The sequence below is a fragment of the Piliocolobus tephrosceles genome, chromosome 19, assembly GCF_002776525.5.
Source record: "Piliocolobus tephrosceles isolate RC106 chromosome 19, ASM277652v3, whole genome shotgun sequence".
Classification (NCBI taxonomy): domain Eukaryota; kingdom Metazoa; phylum Chordata; class Mammalia; order Primates; family Cercopithecidae; genus Piliocolobus; species Piliocolobus tephrosceles.
Window position 1 is genome coordinate 34,967,450 of NC_045452.1, and position 21,108 is coordinate 34,988,557.

Sequence of the window (21,108 nt, forward strand, 5' to 3'; positions counted from 1 at the left end):
AGAGCAGCGCATTCAAGCCGCATGCCAAATCCGCACTGACACAGCTGCTGGCACCACAGATCTGGGATGGGGGCCGTGGCCCTGCACTTTGAAAAATGCTTCCTGGAGGAATCTTGGGGGCAGAGCTGTAGAAACTCCCCAGCCTCCCCGGCAGGTCCCGGGAGCAGAGGCTCCCCGCTCGCTCCAGGCCCTGGGACCCCAACCTTTCCTTCCATGCCAGCCAATGGCCTGGTCACAGCCAAGCCCAGCTTCCTCCCCCAGGCACCCTCCTCTGACCCGTCCTCCGCCCACCCGGAAGCAGCCCTGTCACAGGATGGATGCTCTTTCTCGTCTCCTGGTGGGCAAGCTCATGGCTCTCTCTTGCCAACAGTCTCGAGTGCTGAGACAAGCACTTTCGGACAGTCATCTGCCTGCAGCGGGACGGGCCCACACAAACTCCCTCCCACCCAGCCATGCTTACCTGCAACGTGCCCGGGCCACCCTCCAGCACCACACACACAATGGGGATCTTGATGGCCACACCTAGAAAAAGCACAGAGCCGAGTGAGGGCCACACCTAACAAAGCACGGAGCCGAATGAGAGAACAGAGGTGGGGGGCAAGACCCTGCACTGGGGCACTCTCCCCTGCCCCCTGCCGGCTCCAGCCTAGCCACACACTGAAGCACCTGCTGGGAGGCCTCTAGCCAGTGCTGAGCTGCCATTGAAGGTCAAAGCTCCACATTACCAGGGGACCTGCCTGTTCCACATCGATGAGCAGACTCAAGAACCCCCTGCCGCCCACACCTCCCCCGCTCACTTGCATCCCATCCACCCCCCCCTTGCTTTCTTGGGAGGGAGGGAAGGAGGGAGGGAGGGACAATGAGAGCTGATACCCCAAGCAGGTGGGCATAACCTGTCACGTGTAGGTGGGAACAGGACACAACATGTCCATCCTTTGTCCATCTGCCCGGCCCCACCCTGAACTTCATCCAGCCCCACAGCAGGGGAGCCTGAGAAGGACTTAGCAACCCTTTTCCCCAGGCAGCACACCCTGTCTGTGAGACCCCATGGGCCCATCGTCTTCACACACTCACCCACACGTCCCACCCTGGGTGTCCTAGTCAAGCAGGATTCTCAAAGCGGGGTCCCTGAACCTCAACATCACCCCCACCAGGGAACGTGCTCCTAATGCAAGTTCTCAGCCCACCCGGAGCTGCTGAGTCGGACCCTGGGGCCGGGGCCCACGCACTGGTGAGGAGCCCTCCAGGGGAGTCTGCCGCACAAAGAAGCTTGCAAGGGACCCCAGCCCACCCGGGCACAGGCCAGACACCTCGCATTCACCATCTCCTCTTTGAGCCCTCCTCGAGTGACATGCAAAACCCCGCACTTGACCCCTGACGTCCTCAAACCCATCCCATCCCACCTATGAGGAAAAAGGTGTCAAATCCTAAGTTTTGACAATCGTACATTCTGATTTCTGAACCTGAGACCAGACCACGATCACGGTTTGAAATAATTGTAGGGCCAGGCACAGTGGTTCAAGCTTTGTAATCCCAGCACTTTGGCAAGGTGGTAGGAGGATCCCTCAAGCCCAGAAGTTCGAGGCTACAATGAGCTGAGATCACACCACTGCACACCAGACCCTGTCTCAAAAAAAAAAAAAAAAAAAAAAAAACAGGCTGGCCTATTACCTGCGAGCACACAGGCTATGAGCTGCCAGCCCCCCGACCACCCTCCCACTGGCTGAAACTGGCAAGAGAAGATGATCCTCCTGGAACAAAGTATAAAGACACATGGAATAGAAACCCAGGTGTGTTCTGAGGACGTTCCAAGCGCCACCAACATCCTGGTCGTGACCAGCTGTACCTGACGCTCTGACCGGCCCACCGTGCTCTCTGCTGAGTGCCACACCTGTTGAATGTCCTTGAGCAGCTATGCCCGACACTCTGACAAGCCCACTGTGCTCTCTGCCCAAGCACCCTCAAAAGCAAGCTCCCCTACCTCCTCTTTCCTTGGTCTGCTCCGATATGAACTTCTCCAGCCTGGTCCTCAGAGGAATCTCCACCCCATACTGGCCGTGGGTCCCGTCGTCCACAAGGATGAAGTGAGAGTGGTTGCTGTCTAGGCAGGTCAAGTTCCCTTGGCCGTCCTCATCCAGTATGTACTCAGCAGGGAAGCTGCCCTGGAACGGCCAGGAAGCGTCAGACACAGCTTCTGGAAAGCTCTGCCTCTCTAACGTGAGCAGGCTGAACACCGGCCCCCAGAGAGACCAGGTCCCCGTCCCTGGAATCTGTGGATCTGGCCTTATTGGAGAAAGTGACTTTGCAGATATGATCAAAACATGAGAAGATTAACCTGGATGATATGAGTGGGCCCAAAATACCATCACAGGTGTCCTTACAGGAGACAGGTGGCGGGAGACACACGTAGGAGAGGAGGACACGGGACCACAGAGGCAGGGACAAGCGACACAGCCACAAGTGGAGAAAGCCGGAGCCCCCAGGAGTGGAGAAGGCAGGGAAACAGACCCTCCTCCCAGGCCTCAGGAGGGGTGTGACCCTGACTTCAGAGTTCTGTCCTCCAGACACGTGAGAGACCACAATGCTGCCGTTTCAGGCTTGTGGCCATTTGTTACAGCAGCCACAGAAAACAGATACAGGTCTGGGGTGAGGAAGTGGGGTGCTGCTGTAACAAACACCTAAAAATGTGGAAGTGGCACTGAAACTGGCAATGGGGAGAAGACGGCAGGATTTTGAAGCACCATGAATAGAAAACGTCTCAATGTCCTTGAAGAGACTATTGGTGAGAACGTGGTGTTAAAAGCCTTGTGGAGATGGGCACAGTGGCTTACGTTTCTAATCCCAGCACTTTGGGAGACCGAGGTGGGAGGATCACCTGAGCCCCAGAGTTCGAGACCAGCCTGGACAACATGGCAGATCTCATGTCTACAAAAATAAGAAAAATTAGCTGGGCATGGTGGTGCACACCTGTGGTCCCAGCTACTTGGGAGGCTGAGATGGGAAGATCACTTGAGTCCAAGGGACTCCAGGCTGAGGATCGCACCAACGCACCCCAGCCTGGGCAACAGTGAGACCCCGTCTCAGAAAAAAAAACAACTTGCAGTAAGGGCTCCAAAGGAAGCGAGGAGCAGGGCAGGGAGGGTTTTGGTACCTTAGAGCAGGGGTCCCCACCCCCGGGCCATGGACCGGTAATGGTCTGTGGCCTGTGAGAAGCTGGGCTGCGCACAGCAGGAGGTGGGTGGCGGGTGAGCGAGCGAAGCTTCATCCCTATTAACAGCCGCTCCCTATCGTGTGTGTGGCTGCCGGAGCTCCACCTGTCAGATCCGCAGCATTAGATTCTCATGGGAATACTAACCTTACTGTGAACTGTGCGTGCGAGGGACCTAGGTGGTGTGTCCCTCTGAAAATCTAATGCCTGATGATCTGTCACTGTCCCCCATGACCCCCAGATGATGGGACCGTCTAGCTGCAGGAAAACAAGCTCAGGACTCCCACTGATCCAACATGATGGTGAGGTGTATGATTACTTCATTATATATTACAATGTAATAATAAAGTGCACAACAAACGTAACGTACTTGAATCATCCCCAAACCAACCACTCACCACCCCGCCCCCATCTGTGCAAAAATCATCTTCCATGAAACCAGTCCCTGGTGTCAAAAAGTTGGTGACCACTGCCTTAGAAAATACATACGTGGGCCAGGCATGGTGGCTCACACCTGGAATCCCAGCACTTTGGAGGGCTGAGGCAGGCAGATCACAAGGTCAGGAGTTCAAGATCAGCCTGGCCAACATGGTGAAATCCTGTCTCTAGTAAAAAAACAAAAATTAGCTGGGCGTGTTGGTGGGTGCCTGTAATCCCAGCTACTCGGGAGGCTGAGGCAGGAGAATCGCTTGAACCCGGGAGGCAGAGGTTGCAGTGAGCTGAGATCATACCACTGCACTCCAGCCTGGGTGACAGAGTAAGACTGTCTCCAAAAAAAAAAAAAAGAGAGAGAACGGGCCAAGGGTGTGTCTGCACAACCCCCTGCTAGTGACGAAGAGACTAGGCAAGGAGACTGCGATTCACTCAACCATCTCAGAAGACAGGAGTGGAGATAGCATCACAGGAAAGGTCAGCAGAGCCCTTTTGGTCTACTGGCAGAAATTCCTATGGCATTCAATGGAGGCACACAAAGTTTTCACAGATGTTACATCAACAACAACACTGCAAATTTGGACTGAAAGGGACAGAGGTGGGATAAAATGAAAGGTCGTCAGACTCCTTAAAATCTTCAAGCAGGAAGTAACCTATAACCTTCCAGGAAAAGGATCATCCTGAAGGCAGAGCTGTGGACACAGAGCAGGGTGGGGGGTGCCCAAGCCACAGAGTGGTCTCCCCGGTCTTACCACCTAGTGCATTCCCCCTGCTGGATTTTGGAATTGCCTGGGGCTGGTGATGCCTTCATTCCTCCCGCGTTCCCCCTTTGGGAATGAGAGTGTCTACAGCTGTGATGCTATACCTGCCCTTCCCAGCTCTTCCCTTGTATTTTGGAGACGGGTGACTTGTCTCCTCTCACAGGTGCACACATGAAGAGAAAACCTGCTCCAGGATGGATCTGACCCAGAGTCTTCAGCATCCCTGACTTAAATGATGACATTTGGGACTTTTGAGCTGATATTTTTGTTTGTTTTGTTTTGTTTTGCTTGAGACGGTGTCTCGCTCTGTCACCCAGGCTGGACTGCAGTGGCACAATCTTGGCTCGCTGCAACCTCTACCTCCTGGGTTCAAGCGATTCTCCTGCCTCAGCCTCCCAGTAGCTGGGATTACAGGTGCCCACCACCATGCCTGGCTAATTTTTTGTTGAGATGGGGTTTCTCCATGTTGGCCAGGCTGGTCTCGAGCTCCTGTCCTCAGGTGATCTGCCCGCCTTGGCCTCCCAAAGTGCTGGGATGACAGGTGTGAGCCACCGTGCCCGGCCGAGCTCATGATATTTACATGAGATTTTGATCTTGGAGTTTCTGCTGTAACGGGTTATAGTTGGAGGGGATCATTTGGTATGGTTTGGACAGAGTCTTGCTCTGTCAGCCCAGCTGGAGTGCAGTGGCATGATCTTGGCTCACTGCAACCTCCGGCTCCTGGGTTCAAGCAATTCTCCTGCCTCAGCTGGGATTACAGGTGCCTGCCACTATGCCCAGCTAATTTTTGTATTCTTAGTAAAGACAGGGTTTCACCATGTTGGCCAAGCTAGTCTTGAACTCTCGTCCTCAAGTGATCCGCCCACCTCCGCCTCCCAAAGTGCTGGGATGACAGGCGTGACCCCCACGCCCGGCCACGATCTGGCAATGGGGTGAACATAGTTTGCATGTGGAGTGGACAGGAGTCTGAGGCCACAGGGAGGACTGCAGTTGGCTGAATCATGGCCACCCAAAGACATCAAGGCCTGCTCATGGACCCAATAAGTGCTACTCCTCATTTCCCTGTTTGGAAAAGCATCTTTGCAGATGTCAGTTAAAGATCTTGATATGAAGGCATCACCCTAGATGACCCCAGTGGGACCTGAACACCATCACAAGTGTTCTTATGGGAGACATGGGGAGATTTCACACAGGCACACAGAGAAGGCCACAGGTCACGGAGGCAGAGACTGGAGGGAGGCGGCCACCGGCCAGAGGATGCCCATCGGCACCCAGATGCTGGAGGCAGCAGGAATACTCCTCCCCAGGCCCTGGAGGGAGGTGGCCCCGCCGACACCAATGGCTGGATGATGGCCAAGCGACACGGATTCCAGATCTGATAGACTAAGTTTCTGCTGCTTTAAGCCACCAGGTTTGTGAGCCTGGGTTACAGCAACCCCAGGAGACAGATCCAAGGCAGGGTGGCAGCGGGGCTGGGACACACACCCTCCGCCGTCCACAGAGAGGGAGCGCAGCTAAGCAGAAGCAGCCACAGTCCCATTCCTCCAACAACGCCAGCAACGGTGGTATCACGGGAAGTTGTGTGAACTCAGCATGGGGAGCAAACTAAGGAGAGACCGGGGACATCACCCAGCCGCTCCTGGCTTGTTTTTCAATTCATAAAAAGAGCAAGCAAAGCCAAACAGCCAGTCCAGTCAGACCCCACCAGACACATTCATGATTCTGACGCAAAAGGAAGGTGAAGGCCGGGCTGCGGCTGGCCAGTGCTTGCTGGGAGATGAAGGCCGGGCTGCGGCTGGCCAATGCTTGCTGGGAGATGAAGGCCGGGCTGCGGCTGGCCAGGGCTTACTGGGCCCTCATAGGCATCTGGGAGTGTCCCCCGCGCCCCCACCCCCCGGGAATGGACACACAGTGTCTGTGATGTTGCCAGAGGAGTAAATCACCCCTCGGGGTGACGAGGGAACCTGCTCAGTGAGTCACAGGCCAGTGTTTATGGGCTTTCCTGACCACGCGGATTCAGGGGCACACACGCATTATGCCAAAGTCAGTGTGTCCTTGGAAAATCTGGTTGAATGACTTATTATCTGTCCCAACTCAAGGCTCTGGATTAAAGCAACTGCTTCTCCTGCAGCCAGCTAACCAGAGGCAGGAGTGCTCCATCCTCAACCTTGACAGGGAAGCTGGGGGTGGGTCCTGGCTGCCGGGGACCGCAGTACAGTGGAATTCCCGCGTGCAGGAGACCTCTGAGTGCAGGGACTCAATGCGCGAAAAGCTCCCGGTTCAGGGTCAGATCGCCCTGGCTCAGCCCCACCCAGCTGCCCACTGGCCACGCTCCCTCCCTCTGCTGTTAGCAGAGCCCTCATAGCCAGTGACTCTCATGTGGATCCCTCTTCCAATCTTGAGGAAGATACCAGAGTCCAGCCAAGTTAGCCATTCACAGGTCACCTGGGTCAGGGACGGGGCCAGGAGTTGCGCCCGATCTCCTGAGCACGCCCACCGTCCCTGCACACCCCACCTGCTCCCTACAGCGCTTCATCAGATGTCACCCACACCCTGGCCCCTGCACACTCCGCCTGCCCCCTACAGCGCTTCATCAGACGTCACCCACACCCAGGCCCCTGCACACTCCGCCTGCCCCCTACAGCACTTCATCAGACGTCACCCACACCCGGGCCCCTGCACACCCCACCTGCCCCCTACAGTGCCCCATCAGACGTCACCCACACCCTGGCTCCTGCACACTCCGCCTGCCCCCTACAGTGCCCGGTCAGACGTCACCCACACCCCTGGTCCTAGGCTCCCCTCCCTAGGGGCCGCGCTCACCGTGGGATGGATCAGGCCCTCCCGGCGGTGGACGGTGCCCCACGTGGCGACTCCGATGGTGATGACCTCACCTTCCTTGTAGCTGCTGCTCAGGCTGAAGTCCCGCACCGCCTCGCCCACCTGCTTCATGACGCCGGCGTGGGACCCCCCCGTGATGATCCAGGCCCCTGGGGAAGAAGCACGGTGGGCAGGCCCCGCAGTACTGAGGGGCACCCTGATACCCAGGAGCCTGACGCCTGAGCCCCTCTAGGCTCAGCGATGCCCGGCCCCCCATCAACACAGAGCCCCTCACTCAAGGGCTTTTAAACCAGCATCAGGTGTAAGGAACTGAGGTTCCCACGGCCCTCAGGCAGGGTGGCAACAGGAGCAGGCCCCACCCCTCTCCCCGGTCCCTGCCACCTCCTCTGGCCCCAGAGTCAGGATCCCCGTTCTCAGCACGCTCTCTGCATTCTTCTATTTTGCTTTCCTTCTTCCTCACAGCTTTCAGGACCCAGGTGCGGCAGAGTGCGTCCTTGCCCACACCACTCAGCCTGGTCCCTGGGAAGAACTCCCTCCACTTTCCATCTACCGCCTGCTGCCAGAGGTTTGCAGCCAACCCTGTAAGAAACACACCTCCGGCCGGGCACGGTGGCTCACACCTGTAATCCCGACACTTTGGGAGGCCGAGGCAGTCGGATCATCTGAGGTTGGGAGTTCGAGACCAGTCTGACCAACATGGAGAAACCCCATCTCTACTAAAAATACAAAATTAGCCCAGTGTGGTGGCACATGCCTGTAATCCCAGCTACTAGGGAGGCTGAGGCCGGAGAATCACTTGAACCTGGGAGGCAGAGGTTGCAGTGAGCCAAGATTGCGCCACTGCACTCCAGCCTGGGCAATAAGAGTGAAACTCCATCTCAAAACAAAAAAGAAACACACCTCCCATCCCACATCTGGTCTGACCCAGTGTCGTGAGCTGGCGGCAGCTTTGCCTGAGAGCAGGAGGTCTCAGGTGTCTGCTCGCCTGGCCTGCCCTGGGGTGAAAAGCACAGGTGAGGCCACGACTGCTGCCCCACAGCCTCCCCTTGAGGCACCAGCGTAAGTCACATTTGTTCGTTTTTGGGATTTGTCCCTGGTGCAATGCTGCCATACCAAAGGCTGGGTCACAGTGTCACCATAAAAACAACAATTGGGCCAGGCGCAGTGGCTCACGCCTGTAATCCCAGCACTTTGGGAGGCCAAGGTGGGCAGATCACCTGAGGTCAGGAATTTGAGACCAGCCTGACCAACATGGTGGATCCCCGTCTCTACTAAAAATGCAAAAATTAGCTGCGTGTGGTAGCATGCACCTGCAGTCTCAGCTCCTCGGGAGGCTGAGGCAGGAGAATTGCTTGAGCTCAGGAGGCAGAGGTTGCAGTGAGCTGAGATCGCGCCACCACCACTGCACTCCAGCCTGTGCGATAGAGCAAGACGCAACACTCCGTCTCCAAAAAAAAAAAACAGCCAATCGGCCAGGCACGGTGGCTCATGCCTGTTATCCCAGCACTTTGGGAAGTCAAGGCAGGAAGATTGCTTGAGCCTAGGAGTTCAAGATCAGCCTGGGCAACACAGACCTTGTCTCTACAAAAATTAGCCTGGCATGGTGGCATATGCCTCTGGTCCCAGCAACTCGGGAGGCAGGGCAGGAGGACCACGTGAGCCCAAGAGGTCTAGGCTACAGTAAGCTGAAATCATGCCACTGCACTCCAGCCTGGGGAACAGAGCAAGACCCTGTCTCAAAAATAAATGGATGGAGATGGAGATGGAGATGGAGATAGATGAAGATGGAGGAGATGGAGATGATGGAGATGATGGAGATGGAGATGATGGAGATGATGGAGATGGAGATGGAGATGGAGATGGAGATGGAGATGGAGATGGAGATGGAGATGGAGATGGAGGAGATGGAGATGGAGATGGAGATGGAGATGGAGGAGATGGAGATGATGGAGATGGAGATAGCAGTTGAAAACCTGGTACTAGCTTTGGGCCAGGGAGCAGATGGCAAGGTCACTGATATTGAAAGCTAAAAAAAATGCAACATCAAGACCTGGAGCAGGTGAGACCTGAAGAAATCCATGGCATTATTTGAGAGGGCAAAGCATCAGAAAGTGCTTGTGGGACAGTGACCTGCGTTAAACCTAGTCCCACGTGACCAGACTGAGACAAGGTCTGGTCATTTTACAAGCAGGGCTGTGGGGCTCACAGGTCAAAAGATGCAGCCATGCCTCACGGTCACCAGGCAGACAGTGAAACCGAGGACTCTGAGCCACGCAGGCCAAGTCAGGCTCAGTTACGACTCCACTTGGAGGCAAAGACCACACCCCAGGAAAAGCGGGGTGACTCCAGGCCCATCTGGACCCAACATTGCCAGGTAATCACCTCAGGGCCTCACTATTCACCCAGTCCCCTCCAGACAGGCCCGGGGAGCCTCGAGGACCTGGGGTCCCCTCCCCATGGAATCAGGGTAGGGCGGGGCACCAGGTCACGGGCCCTGGGATCTCACACCATCCACCAGGACTGGGTCCCTGCCTGGCTCTCACTGGCGGTGCAAACTTGGGAGGTGATTTGACTCCAACTAGGCAGTTGCCTCAAGTGAAAAGTTGGAAATAATAATGCTCCTTGCCTGACGCTGATGGAAAAAAGTGATAATAGAAAATGTGATGACCAGGAACTCTTGCGGGCCCCAGCCGTGCACCCAGGCCACTGAGGTTCCCAGGCCACCGAGGTTCCCAGGCCGCCGAGGTTCCCAGGCCACTGAGGTTTTCCTCTCTGCTTGGCCCTGGGCACCAGTGGGGCCACGCACTGAGCCATCTCCAGCCCACGGGCAAGCCAGGGGCAGCGCCGGGCGTCAGGGAGCAGCTGTGCCCAGGTGAGGGGTGCACGGGTCCGACTCAGGCTGGGGCACGGCCTTGGCGGCTCCGAGGGACGTTTTGGATCCTGATGGCCCTGACTGCCCGGGCGCAGCCTCCACAGCCCACCCCGCCCACCCGCCGGGGCCTCGTGTCCCTCCAGCCTCCGAGTTACCTGTGGTCTGAGCCACCTTGACCAGGCCTCTGCGGAAAATGCTCTTCAGCCGCGGCTTCATGTTGAAGTTCTTGGCGCCCCCGGTCACTGAGATCAGGAGGTTGGGGACGTCCAGCCCCCAGTGCTGGGTCATGAGGTGGTAGATCGTGCTGGAGGGCGTGTCCTGGGAGACTCTAACATACTGCGGGACAGGGAAGACGGCGGAGGGAACCCGTGTATCAGTGCGCAGGACAGCACCGACCCACACAGGCCACACGGAGAGGCCCCAGTGGGCGGCAGACACCGCACACATTTCCGGCTCAGACCCAGTAAAGGGGTCCCCATGTGGGCAAGGCACGGATCATGAGAGAAGAGGGAGGCAGAGAGGCCCAAGCCAGGAGCAACAGGACGTCCCTTGGGGACCAGAACCGCCCTCAGCAAACCTCCCCTGGCCCTCGTGCCCCCACGGCACCCACTTTTTCCTCTTCTTCTCGATTTTGGGAGCGCCTCTCAGACATGCACCAGCACAGACTCCAATTCCCGCCCTAGCGCCTGGGCCCTGCCTTCCCAGGCTCTAATCATCCTGGACTGGGGTCTCTGCCCTCCTGTCCTTGTGCGCCCAGCACTGCCCCTTCTCCTCCCCCTCTGCTCTGTGGCCCCTGTGCCCTGGCCCATCCTGGGGATTCAGGGGGCCCAGCTTCCTGTGCCTCCTGTCTGAACATGGCTCTCCCAGGCTCTATCCTCACTCCGGCCCCTCGTGCTCCAGGAGACCCCCACACGTACACAGTGGACCTTCCCTGTTCTGCTCGGTGGGCCGTGTCTGAAGAGACCCAGCCGGGCCTGCAACCCCCACCGGGATTGGCCCACCAGAGACACAAAGGTGATGGGTGAAATCCAGAAATGCCATGAGGTGCCCTTAAAACAAACATGTGGTAGCATTGTCACTAAAGAAGGTCCAGTTAACCCACGACCACGGTGCCTGTCACCATGAGAACGTGGGCCCCACTGGGTCCACCAGGCATCTGGAGGTGCTGGTCTCCCTGGGAGGAGCAGGGCTGTGGCCTGCACGGTGGACGCTCCTGGGCTTCGAGGCAGACCTGCTGCACCACGGGGTCTGGGTCCCAGCTGTCACTCACTGTCAGGCCACAGGCGTTTTTCCCTCACACCACATGCCCCTGTCGGGAGTTGCAGGACTGGGAGAAGCCGGGGGGTGGGGGAGGGATGCAGCCAGAACTCCAGGCTCAGACGCAGCTGGACTCAAACCCACCACTGGCACTGCCACCATGGCCTTGGGGAACGGGTGGGGTCTCCCCATACCTCAATCCCTCATCTGAAACCTGACAACGGGACTGTTCCTGTAACCACAGAGACAGAGGGGTCCAGGGGCCTGGAGAACACCCACATGTGATGGTGACACAGGGTGGCTCAGGGGCTGGGCCAGCCAGGAAGCCTGGGGCCGCAAGACCCCGTCTCCGAGACCTGCCCCACTCAACCTCTTTGGTCACCTCATGGCATCATCACGTATCGAGTGGACAGGTCACACTCGGCGGCTACCAGATTCAGGGCTCCAGACCCCAGCACAGAGATCAGTGCCACCCCCTCCCAGGACAGTGGCACCCAATCGCTGTCTCAGAACCTTCCAGAAGGCTGGCCAACACACAAGGGGCCGAGTCTCTGACTCCACAGGCCTGGCATGGGGCCTGAGAATTGGTCAGAGATGGCTGGTCCTCCAGGGACCACAGAGAAGTTGTGCACGAGAGAACCCAGCCCTGCGCCTGGGCCTCCCTCCAGCAGTCTGCACCCTCACAGCGCTCTCCTGCAGGCCAGACTCAGCCTGGATCATGCTGTGCCTGGCCCAGTCTCCTCGCAAGGACTCTTGCCTTTGCTTCCAGACTTGCCATATGGGCCTCCCTGCCATCCTGGGCCCCTTCCCCCTGCTTTTCCCTCCCTCTCCACACCCTTCCTGCCATTCCCCAAGCACACCCTGAGTGTGTCTGTGTCCTGCACCCCTCTCCTTCCTCCCTACTCGCCCCCAGGCCCTGACAAATGCTACCCAAGGCCACCCAGCCAGAATTCACTCACCACTCCCGGCTTGCATCCTCCTAGAAAGCTCACTGTGCCCCACACTGCTTTGCAGATGACCAAGCACTCCGAGAGTGGGATTCATCTCTTGCTTGCCTTGCAGAGCCCCTCCGCACCTCCTCCTTTGCTGTGCAGTGGGCTGTATGCACCCTGGATCTTTGCCAACCTCCTGCTCTTGCCCCAGGAAATGCCAACCACCACGTGTCACTGTGGGGCCATGCAGCTCCGCCCACAATTCAGAGCAAGAGTGATGGAAACCAACCTTCTTCACCTCCTGGCTCAGGCCCGTGAACACGATGTCACCAAAGGCATCTGTTGGCATCTCCTGGACATGTTTCTTTGGGTCCCACTGTGTGCCCTGGAAGGTGTCGGGCTTGGTAGCCTCCTCCAGGTGCTGCTCACGCGTGTAGCCACACTGACACACCACCTTCCTGCAGAGACACAGCACCAGTCACCCAGGGAGTGCAGTGCCCTTCCTGCTCCCTGTGGAGGCATCGGAGGAGGTCCAGTGGAAAGCCGCAACCTTCCCCCACCACCCCCAGCAAAAACAAGGCACCTGCCCCTTCCAGCCACGGGGGAGGGAGCAGAGGCCTAATGGTGGGCTGGAACTCTCTCACCCTCAGCAGTAACAAGAATCCTCCCCAGAAAGTGACAATCGATCAGAGGAGGCCGCAGGGGGCTTTGACTTCACCCTTCATGGGGCATTGACCGGGGGGCGGAATCCTTCCTTCACCATAGACATGTCAAGGGGACCAGCTAAAACTCAAGATCTTGAGTCTCTTCACACAAAATCTAAACTATCAAGGTTTCAATCAAACATCATTAGTTGTACCAAGAGCCAGGAAAATCTCAACCAGGATGAGACAAGACAGCTAAGAGCCACCAACGCCAAGATGACACAGATGTTAGAGTTATCTGAAAATGATTCTAAAGCAGCCACCTTAGAAATGCTTCAACAAGCAATCATGAACATGCTCAAAACAAATGAAAAAACATACATTTCCAGTAAAAAAAGAGAAGATATACCAAATGCGAATGTTAGAACTGAAAAATGCAGTAACTGAAATAAAAACTCAACGGATGGACCCACAGCAGGATGGAGGAGGCAGAGGAAAGAAGCCAGGAGCAGGAAGACGGAACAGTAGAAATTGCCCAATAAGAACAACAGAGAGAAAACAAACAAACAAACAACAACCACAAAGTAAACAGAACCTCTGGGACCTGCAGCACTGTAACAAAAGATCATACATTCATGTTCAGAGTTCCCGAAGGAAAAGAAAAAAACAGTGATCCTGAAAATGTATGTAAAGAAGTAATGGTCAAAATTTCCCACATTTGACAAAAAAGACATAAATCTACACAGTCCACAATCTGAGTGAACACCAGACAGCATAAACCCAAAGAGATACATGCCAAGACACATAACAGTTAAACTTCCGAAAGCTAAAAACAAATAAAAAATCTTAGAAGCGACCAGGTGCAGCGGCTCACATCTATAATCCCAGCCCTTTGGGAAGCCGAGGCGAGTGCATCACGAGGTCAGGAGTTCGAGACCAATATGGCCAACATGGTGAAACCCTGTCTCTACTAAAATCCAAAAACTTAGCTGGGCATGGTGGCAGCCACCTGTAATCCCAGCCACTTGGAAGGCTGAGGCAGGAGAATCGATTGAACCCAGGTGGTAGAGGTTGCAGTGAGCCGAGATCGGACCACCGCACTCAATCCAGCCTGGGCAACAGTGGGAGACTCCTTCTCAAAAAAAGAAAAAAACACCTCAGAAATGACAGGAAGTTGGGACCTTCTTAATTGAAGGAAGGCTAGGGAATTTGTCACCAGCAGACACACCCTAAAAGAATGGCTAAAGGACGTTCTCTAAACAGAAAGGAAACAAGAAAAGAAGGAATTTTGGAATATCTGAAAGGAAGAAAGAATAACAAAAGAGTAAACTCTTGAATTTCATAACTGATGTTTGATGGCTGAAGCAAAAATTATAACACTATCTAACATGGTTTTCAACACACGTAGAAGAAATATTTCAAACAATTATAGATTAAGAAGGGGACAGGCGGCCGGGCGCGGTGGCTCAAGCCTGTAATCCCAGCACTTTAGGAGGCCGAGACGGGCGGATCACGAGGTCAGGAGATCGAGACCATCCTGGCTAACATGGTGAAACCCCGTCTCTACTAAAAACACAAAAAACTAGCCGGGCGAGGTGGCAGGCGCCTGTAGTCCCAGCTACTGCGGAGGCCGAGGCAGGAGAATGGCGTAAACCCGGGAGGTGGAGCTTGCGGTGAACTGAGATCCGGCCACTGCACTCCAGCCTGGGCGACAGAGCAAGACTCCATCTCAAAAAAAAAAGGAAGGGGACAGGCATTGGTAGTTATAACTGATGTAAATGATGAATTGATGGGTGCTGACGAGTTAATGGGTGCAGCACACCAACATGGCACATGTATACATATGTAACAAACCTGCACATTGTGCACATGTACCCTAGAACTTAAAGTATTATAAAAAAAAGGGGACAGAGATGTAAAAGGAGATAATGTTTCTATACTTCACTCATACTGGTAAAATGTGAACATCAGTAGATTGCAATAAGCTATGTTATATAATATACTATCTAGAGCAACTCCTTTAAAAAAAAAAAAAGTGATACAAGAAGATACACTCAAAAATAGTATGATGTAAACAGTGGCTCATGCCTGTAACCCCAACACTTTGGGAGGCCAAGGTGGGCAGATTGCTTGAGCTCAGGAGTTTGAGACCAGCCTGGGCAACATGGCAAAACCTTGCCTCTACCAAAGATACAAAAATTAACCGGGCATGGTGGTGCATGACTGTAGTCCCAGCTACTCAGGAGACTGAGGTGGTAGGATCACCTGAGCCTAGCGAGGTCGAGGGTGTAGTGAGCCGAGATCATGCCACTGCACTCCAGCCTAGGCAACAGAGTGAGACTCCGTCTTAAAAAAAAAAAAAAAAAAGTATGAATAATTAAAATAGAATTCTAAAAACTGTTCAAGTAACCCACAAGGAGGCAAAAAAAAAAAAAAGAGAGAACAGAAAACAAAAAATAAAATGGCAGATGTAAGCTCTAACATACCAATAACTACACTAAATATAAATTTTCTAAATACAACAATTAAAAAACAGATTGACAGAATGGATTTAAAAAAAAAATAGGACCCAATTATTTGCTGTCTACCAAAATCTCACTTGAAGTGTAATGACACAGGCAAGGTGAAAGGGAAAGGAATATTCAGCAGTTAAATAATATTGACACAAGGCTGAGCGTGATGGCTTACACCTGTAATCCCAGCACCGTGGGAGGCCAAGGCAAGTGGATCCCTTGAGGTCAGGAGTTCAAAGCCATCCTGGCCAACATGGTGAGCCCATCTCTACTAAAAATACAAAAATTAGCCAGGCATGGTTGGCATGGTTGCACGTGCCTGTAGTCCCAGCTACTTCCAGTCTCCGGGAGGTGGAGGTTGCAGTGAGCCGAGATTGTGCCATTGCACTCCAGCCTGGGTAACAGAATGAGATTCCGTCTCAAATAATAATAATAATAATAATATTGACACAAGCAGCAACTCGGATATCAAGCGCGCTGTGCTGAGGGGAAAAGATATGGGTCATGTAGCGTATGATTCCATTGATGTAACAGTCTCAAAATGACACAACGATAGACATGAAGAAAGATTGGTGGTTGCAGGGTTCAGGGATGATGGGGGAGAAGGTGAGCTGACCATACAGAGGAAGTACAGGAGGAGCTCAGTGGAGATGCACAATGCTCTGTCGACCATGGTGGTAGTTACACAAATAAACATGTGAAAAATGACACAAGGCCAGGCGTGGTGGCTCACACTTGTAATCCCAGCACTTTGGGAGACTGAGGCAGGCAGATCACTTGAGGTCTGGAGTCCGAAACCAGCCTGACCAACATAGTGAAACCCCATCTCTACTAAAAATATAAACATTAGCTGGGCATGGTAGCGCTCACCTGTAGTCCCAGCTACTCAGGAGGCTGAGGCAGGAGAATCGCTTGAACCCGGGAGGCAGAGATTGCAGTGAGCTGGTGTGGTGCCACTGCACTCCAGCCTGGGAAGCAGAACAAGACTCCATCTCAAAAAAAAAAAAAGACATAAAACTAAACACATGCATTCTACCAGCTTGAATTCCTGGCTTGGTTACTATACTATGGCTATGCAGAATGTAACCACAGGTGGAACTGTCCTATCTGTAGTATCTTTGGAACTTCTGTACATCTGTAATAATTTCAACATAAAAAGTTAAACACACACACAAATGGAGGCTCTGAGCAGATGACACGGAGCTAGCACCTCACCCAAGGTCTCCCACCTCCTCCCCTCACGTGGGGACGGCAGCAGCTGCCAGAGTCGCTAGCCTCCAGGACCTGCTGCTCTGCCTCCTCCCCTTCCTCTGGCAAGAATGCAGCAATCTCTTTCTTCAACTGCTACCTTCCCTCTTTTTCCTTTGTAGGTTGAAGTCTTTTTGTTCCTTTACTGCAATTCACTGGTGTTTCAGGGCAAGAAGAGATACATTTATGTGTTCTTTATAACTTATTTAATTGGAAATCCACAAATATTTTTAGATTCCAATGTTTTGATAGTAACAAATAACCTAGAAAAGTACAGATGAGGCCAGGTGTGGTGGCTCACGCCTGTAATCTCAGCACTTTGGGAGGCTGAGGCAGGCGGATCACAAGGTCAAGAGTTCAAGACCAGCCTGGCTAATATGGTGAAACCCTGTCTCTACTAAAAATATAAAAATTAGCCACGCATGGTGGTATGCACCTGTAGTCCCAGCTGCTGGGAGATTGAGGCAGGAGAATTGCTTGAACCCGGGAGGCGGAGGTTGCAGTGAGCTGAGATTGGGCCATTGCACTCCAGCCTAGGAGACACAGTGAGACTCCGTCTCAAAAAAAAAAAAAAAAAACATACAGATAAGACAGGAAAAAAACACACACAAAAAACTCTAAAACCAGATGCAACCTGAACCAGATGGCACAGGCGAAAGACCACTGAGCAGTAACAAAGGAAACAGGTTTCCCCGCCACGTATTGACTGTGTGATCTTGGATATTTCTACACTCAGTTTCTCAATCATTAAAATAGGAAAAATAACTCCTCCCGGATGTGCACCCTACAAAACCGTACAAACTGCTAAGGTCACACTCAAGGCACCACAGACTTGCAGGGATCTTGCCAGCACCTGATGTCAGAAGTGAAGCCAGCTGGATTTCTAGGTCGGGGGCAGACTTGGAGAACTTTTCTGTCTTATAAGAGGACTGTAAAATATGCCAATCAGCACACTGTAAAATGGACCAATGGGTGCTCTGTAAAGTGGACCAATCAGCAGGACATGGGTGGGGACAAACAAGGGAATAAAAGCTGGCCACCTTCCGCCCCACACCCAGCCAGCAGCCGCAACCTGCTCAGGTGCCCCTTGCGTGCTGTGGAATCTTTGTTCTTTCTCTCTTCACAATAAATGTGGCTGCTGCTCACTCTTTGGGTCCATGCCACCTTTGAGAGCTGTAACTCTCACCACAGAGGTCCACGGCTTCATTCTTCAAGTCAATGAGACCAAGAACCTACCAGAAGGAACCAACTCCACACACAATGTGACCTCCACAGTTTATGGATGAGAGACCTGGTGTCCGAGTTGGGGAGAGGAGTTCCCTGGACAAGGACCTCAGCTCTCCCAAGTCTTGCTCCAATGGTGCTCCAAGTGTCCTTGTATGTTCCTAACAGCCTATCACAAGCTACCTCCTGTCCCTCTTCTCCTTGAACCATCACCTGTGATGAGACTGGAACTTAAACATGCATGGTGTTTGCAAGCCTGATGTGATGCTGGAAACTGCACTGTGGCCACTGACCCAGAAATTACCTCATCAGAGAGCTTGCTCGGAACTCGGCCCAGATAGGCGTAAACAGGACACCACCCGCGGCACCCCACGGGAAATGAGAGCTCTTGGAGGTGCACTCTCTCCAACCTGGGCTCCTTCCTTCCTCCCGAGGGGGGCTCCCTGCTCACCTCCACCCCCCGCATGTACATCTGAATTCTGAGGCATCCGCTCCAGTCTCTGCGCTTCATAGATGAGGATGATGACTGGCGGCCCAGGGAAGAGAAGCCATGTGCCCAAGGTCATGAGATCCATGGTGGTAAATGTGAGCACAAAGGTCTGGACGGGGGGTGTCCGAAGCAGAAACGGAAATGACGAGTCTGTGCGGAGCTGAGGAGGATTACCAGGATGTGGGGCTAAGCAGTGGGATTACCCGGGCAGGTGTCGAGGGCCTCCAGGTCTGGACGAGTGGGGTGGAAAGAGCCTACCATGCTGAATGGAAACATGTAAGTGGTATCAATAAATCTGCTTCAAAAGCTGTGTTTGTGGCGGAGGATGCTCACCACTCATTCCGCCCTGGTCTTTCCACAACAGGGAGGGACATTCCATCCCCTCCTCAGGAAGGAACAGGCCGGAACACACGTGGCCCCTCTTCCTGCTGCAGTGACCACCGTGGTTGGTGAGATGAGAGAGGCTTCTGTGCGGGACAGTCTCGGCGTGGCAGATCTGCGGCTGCCTTCTCAGAGGGGCCTGCTTTCACGGCAGTGTCTGGGAACGGGGCTTTTGGAGCATCTCTCCGTCCCCTGACTGCTAGGAGTGCTTTGCTGGGCCTGGACTGTTCCTGCGATGGGTTTATGAACAGCTGCTTTCCTGCTGGGAGTCTGGGATTTGGGTGGTTGTCATGCAGAGGGGCCCATGTGGCCAGCGCAGGACCCACGCCCTGGGCTCTGAGCCTCGAATGGACTTTGCAGGTTGCCGCGTTCTTCTCGGCTGGAGGAAGGAGCACGCATGGCGCCCACGCAGGAGAGCCGCAGCAGCCTGCGCTCAGAGTCTCCAGACTGGGTCTGTGTCTTTCTCCTTTGCTAAGCCTATCACGTGGGCCTTCACCATGATAAACCTTAGCCGTGTGCACAGCTGTGAGTCCCAGCACACCCCTGATCATGGGGAATGGCTTTGGGGACCTCCAGAAGCAAGTCTGTCCTGCTTACATCTGATCCAGGCCAGCACCCCTTCCTCTCTGGGCCCTGCTGCCCCAAGGGTTTCCACTAACATGTGAGAAGCACGCGGAGCTGACCAGCAAAGGCCCAGACCCACGGCACCTCACCTAGGCTTCTCAGGACATAGCAGGTCAGGGTGTCAGCGGCATTCACTCTGGCATTCACTCACAAAACCAGAGTGAGTCCATCTTGAATAGGCACTGGGTGAAATGAGGCTGAAACCTACTGGGCTGCGTTCCCAGATAGTTAAGGCATTCTAAGTCCCAGGATGAGACAGGAGGTTGGCACAAGACACAGGTCACAAAGACCTTGCTGATAAAACAGGATGCAAGACACTGGTTAAACCCACCAAAACCAAGATGGCAACAAACGTGGGCTCTGGTTATCCTCGCTGCCTATTACATGCTAATTATAATATATTAGCATATGAGACACTCCCACCAGCGCCATGACAGTTTACAGATGCCATGGCAATGTCAGAAATACCCTATATGATCTGAAAGGAAGAAGAAATCAGTTCTGGGAAATCCCCACCCCTTTCCCAGAAAACTCATGAATAATCCACCCTTGTTTAGCACATGATCCAAAAATAACCATAAAAATAGCCAACCAGCCAAGCACAGCGGCTCATGCCTTTAATCCCAGCACTTTGGGAGGCCAAGGCTGGTGGATCACCTGAGGTCAGGAGTTCCAGACCAGCCTGGCCAACATGGTGAATCGCGTGAACCTGGGAGACGAAGGTTGCAGTGAGCCGAGATTGTGCCACTGCACTCCAGCCTGGGCGACAGAGTGAGACCCCATCTCAAAAAAATAAAAAATAAAAAAAAGCCAACCAGCAGCTGCGGGAGGCGGAGTTTTCTGGGAAAGGGGTGGGGATTTCCCAGAACTAATTTCTTCTTCCTTTCAGATCATATTGCAGTGAGCTGAGATCAAACCACTGCACTCCAGCCTGGGAGACAGAGTGAGACTCCATCTCAAAAAATACAAAATAAAATAACAACACATTGGCCAGGCACGGTGGCTCACGCCTGTAATCCCAGCACTTTGGGAGGCCGAGGCAGGTGGATCACTTGAGGTCAGGAGTTCAAGACCAGCCTGGCCAACATGATGAAACCGCATCTCTACTAAAAATACAAAAATTAGCCAGACGTGGTGGCGCATGCTTGTAATCTCAGCTACTGGGGAAGCTGAGGCAGGAGAATCCCCTGAACTTGGGAGGCGGAGGTTGCAGTGAGCCCAGATTGTGCCACTGCACTCCAGGCTGAGTGACAGAGAAAGACTCTGTCTCGAAAAGAAGGAAGGAAGGAAGGAAGGAACCCGCACAACAAAAATACAAATTTTTTAAATGCAGTATAACTATTTTTATAACATCTACATTGTATCAGGTATTATGAGTAATCTACAGATGATTTAAACTATGCTGAAGGATGTATGTAGTTTATATGCAAATACCACACCGTCTCATATCAGTGACTTCATATATGGGATTTTGCTATCTGTGGGTATCCGGGAACAATTCCCCAGGGATGCCGAGGGACAGGTGTTTTACTGGTGACCGTGAAACTCTGATGATGTACCATGTACACTAGAGGTTACCGGCTACTTTTGCTGCCTCAGCATCTGCTCCTATTACTGCCCAGGGAGAAATGGGGCCCTTATCCAAGGAGGGGCCACCCCGGGGCAGCACAACCTTCTTCTG

At 53.7% G+C, this 21,108-nt stretch overlaps 1 protein-coding gene across 5 annotated transcripts in view; it reads right to left on the minus strand.

The window, feature by feature from the left end:
• Positions 1–21,108, minus strand: part of TRPM2 (transient receptor potential cation channel subfamily M member 2) — an 86,823-nt gene that overhangs the window by 60,133 nt on the left and 5,582 nt on the right. For 4 of the 5 annotated variants that reach the window (XM_023192636.2, XM_026447401.2, XM_026447410.2 and 1 more), the window contains 5 exons: positions 12,593–12,761; positions 10,270–10,450; positions 7,225–7,391; positions 1,982–2,162; positions 461–522 (listed from right to left, as the gene is read on the minus strand). In XM_023192636.2, the coding sequence (XP_023048404.2) occupies positions 461–522; positions 1,982–2,162; positions 7,225–7,391; positions 10,270–10,450; positions 12,593–12,761 (760 nt within the window). Of the gene's footprint in view, positions 1–460; positions 523–1,981; positions 2,163–7,224; positions 7,392–10,269; positions 10,451–12,592; positions 12,762–16,330; positions 16,387–21,108 lie in introns of those variants that run through there. The other variant, XM_026447403.1, reaches the window with a different exon arrangement.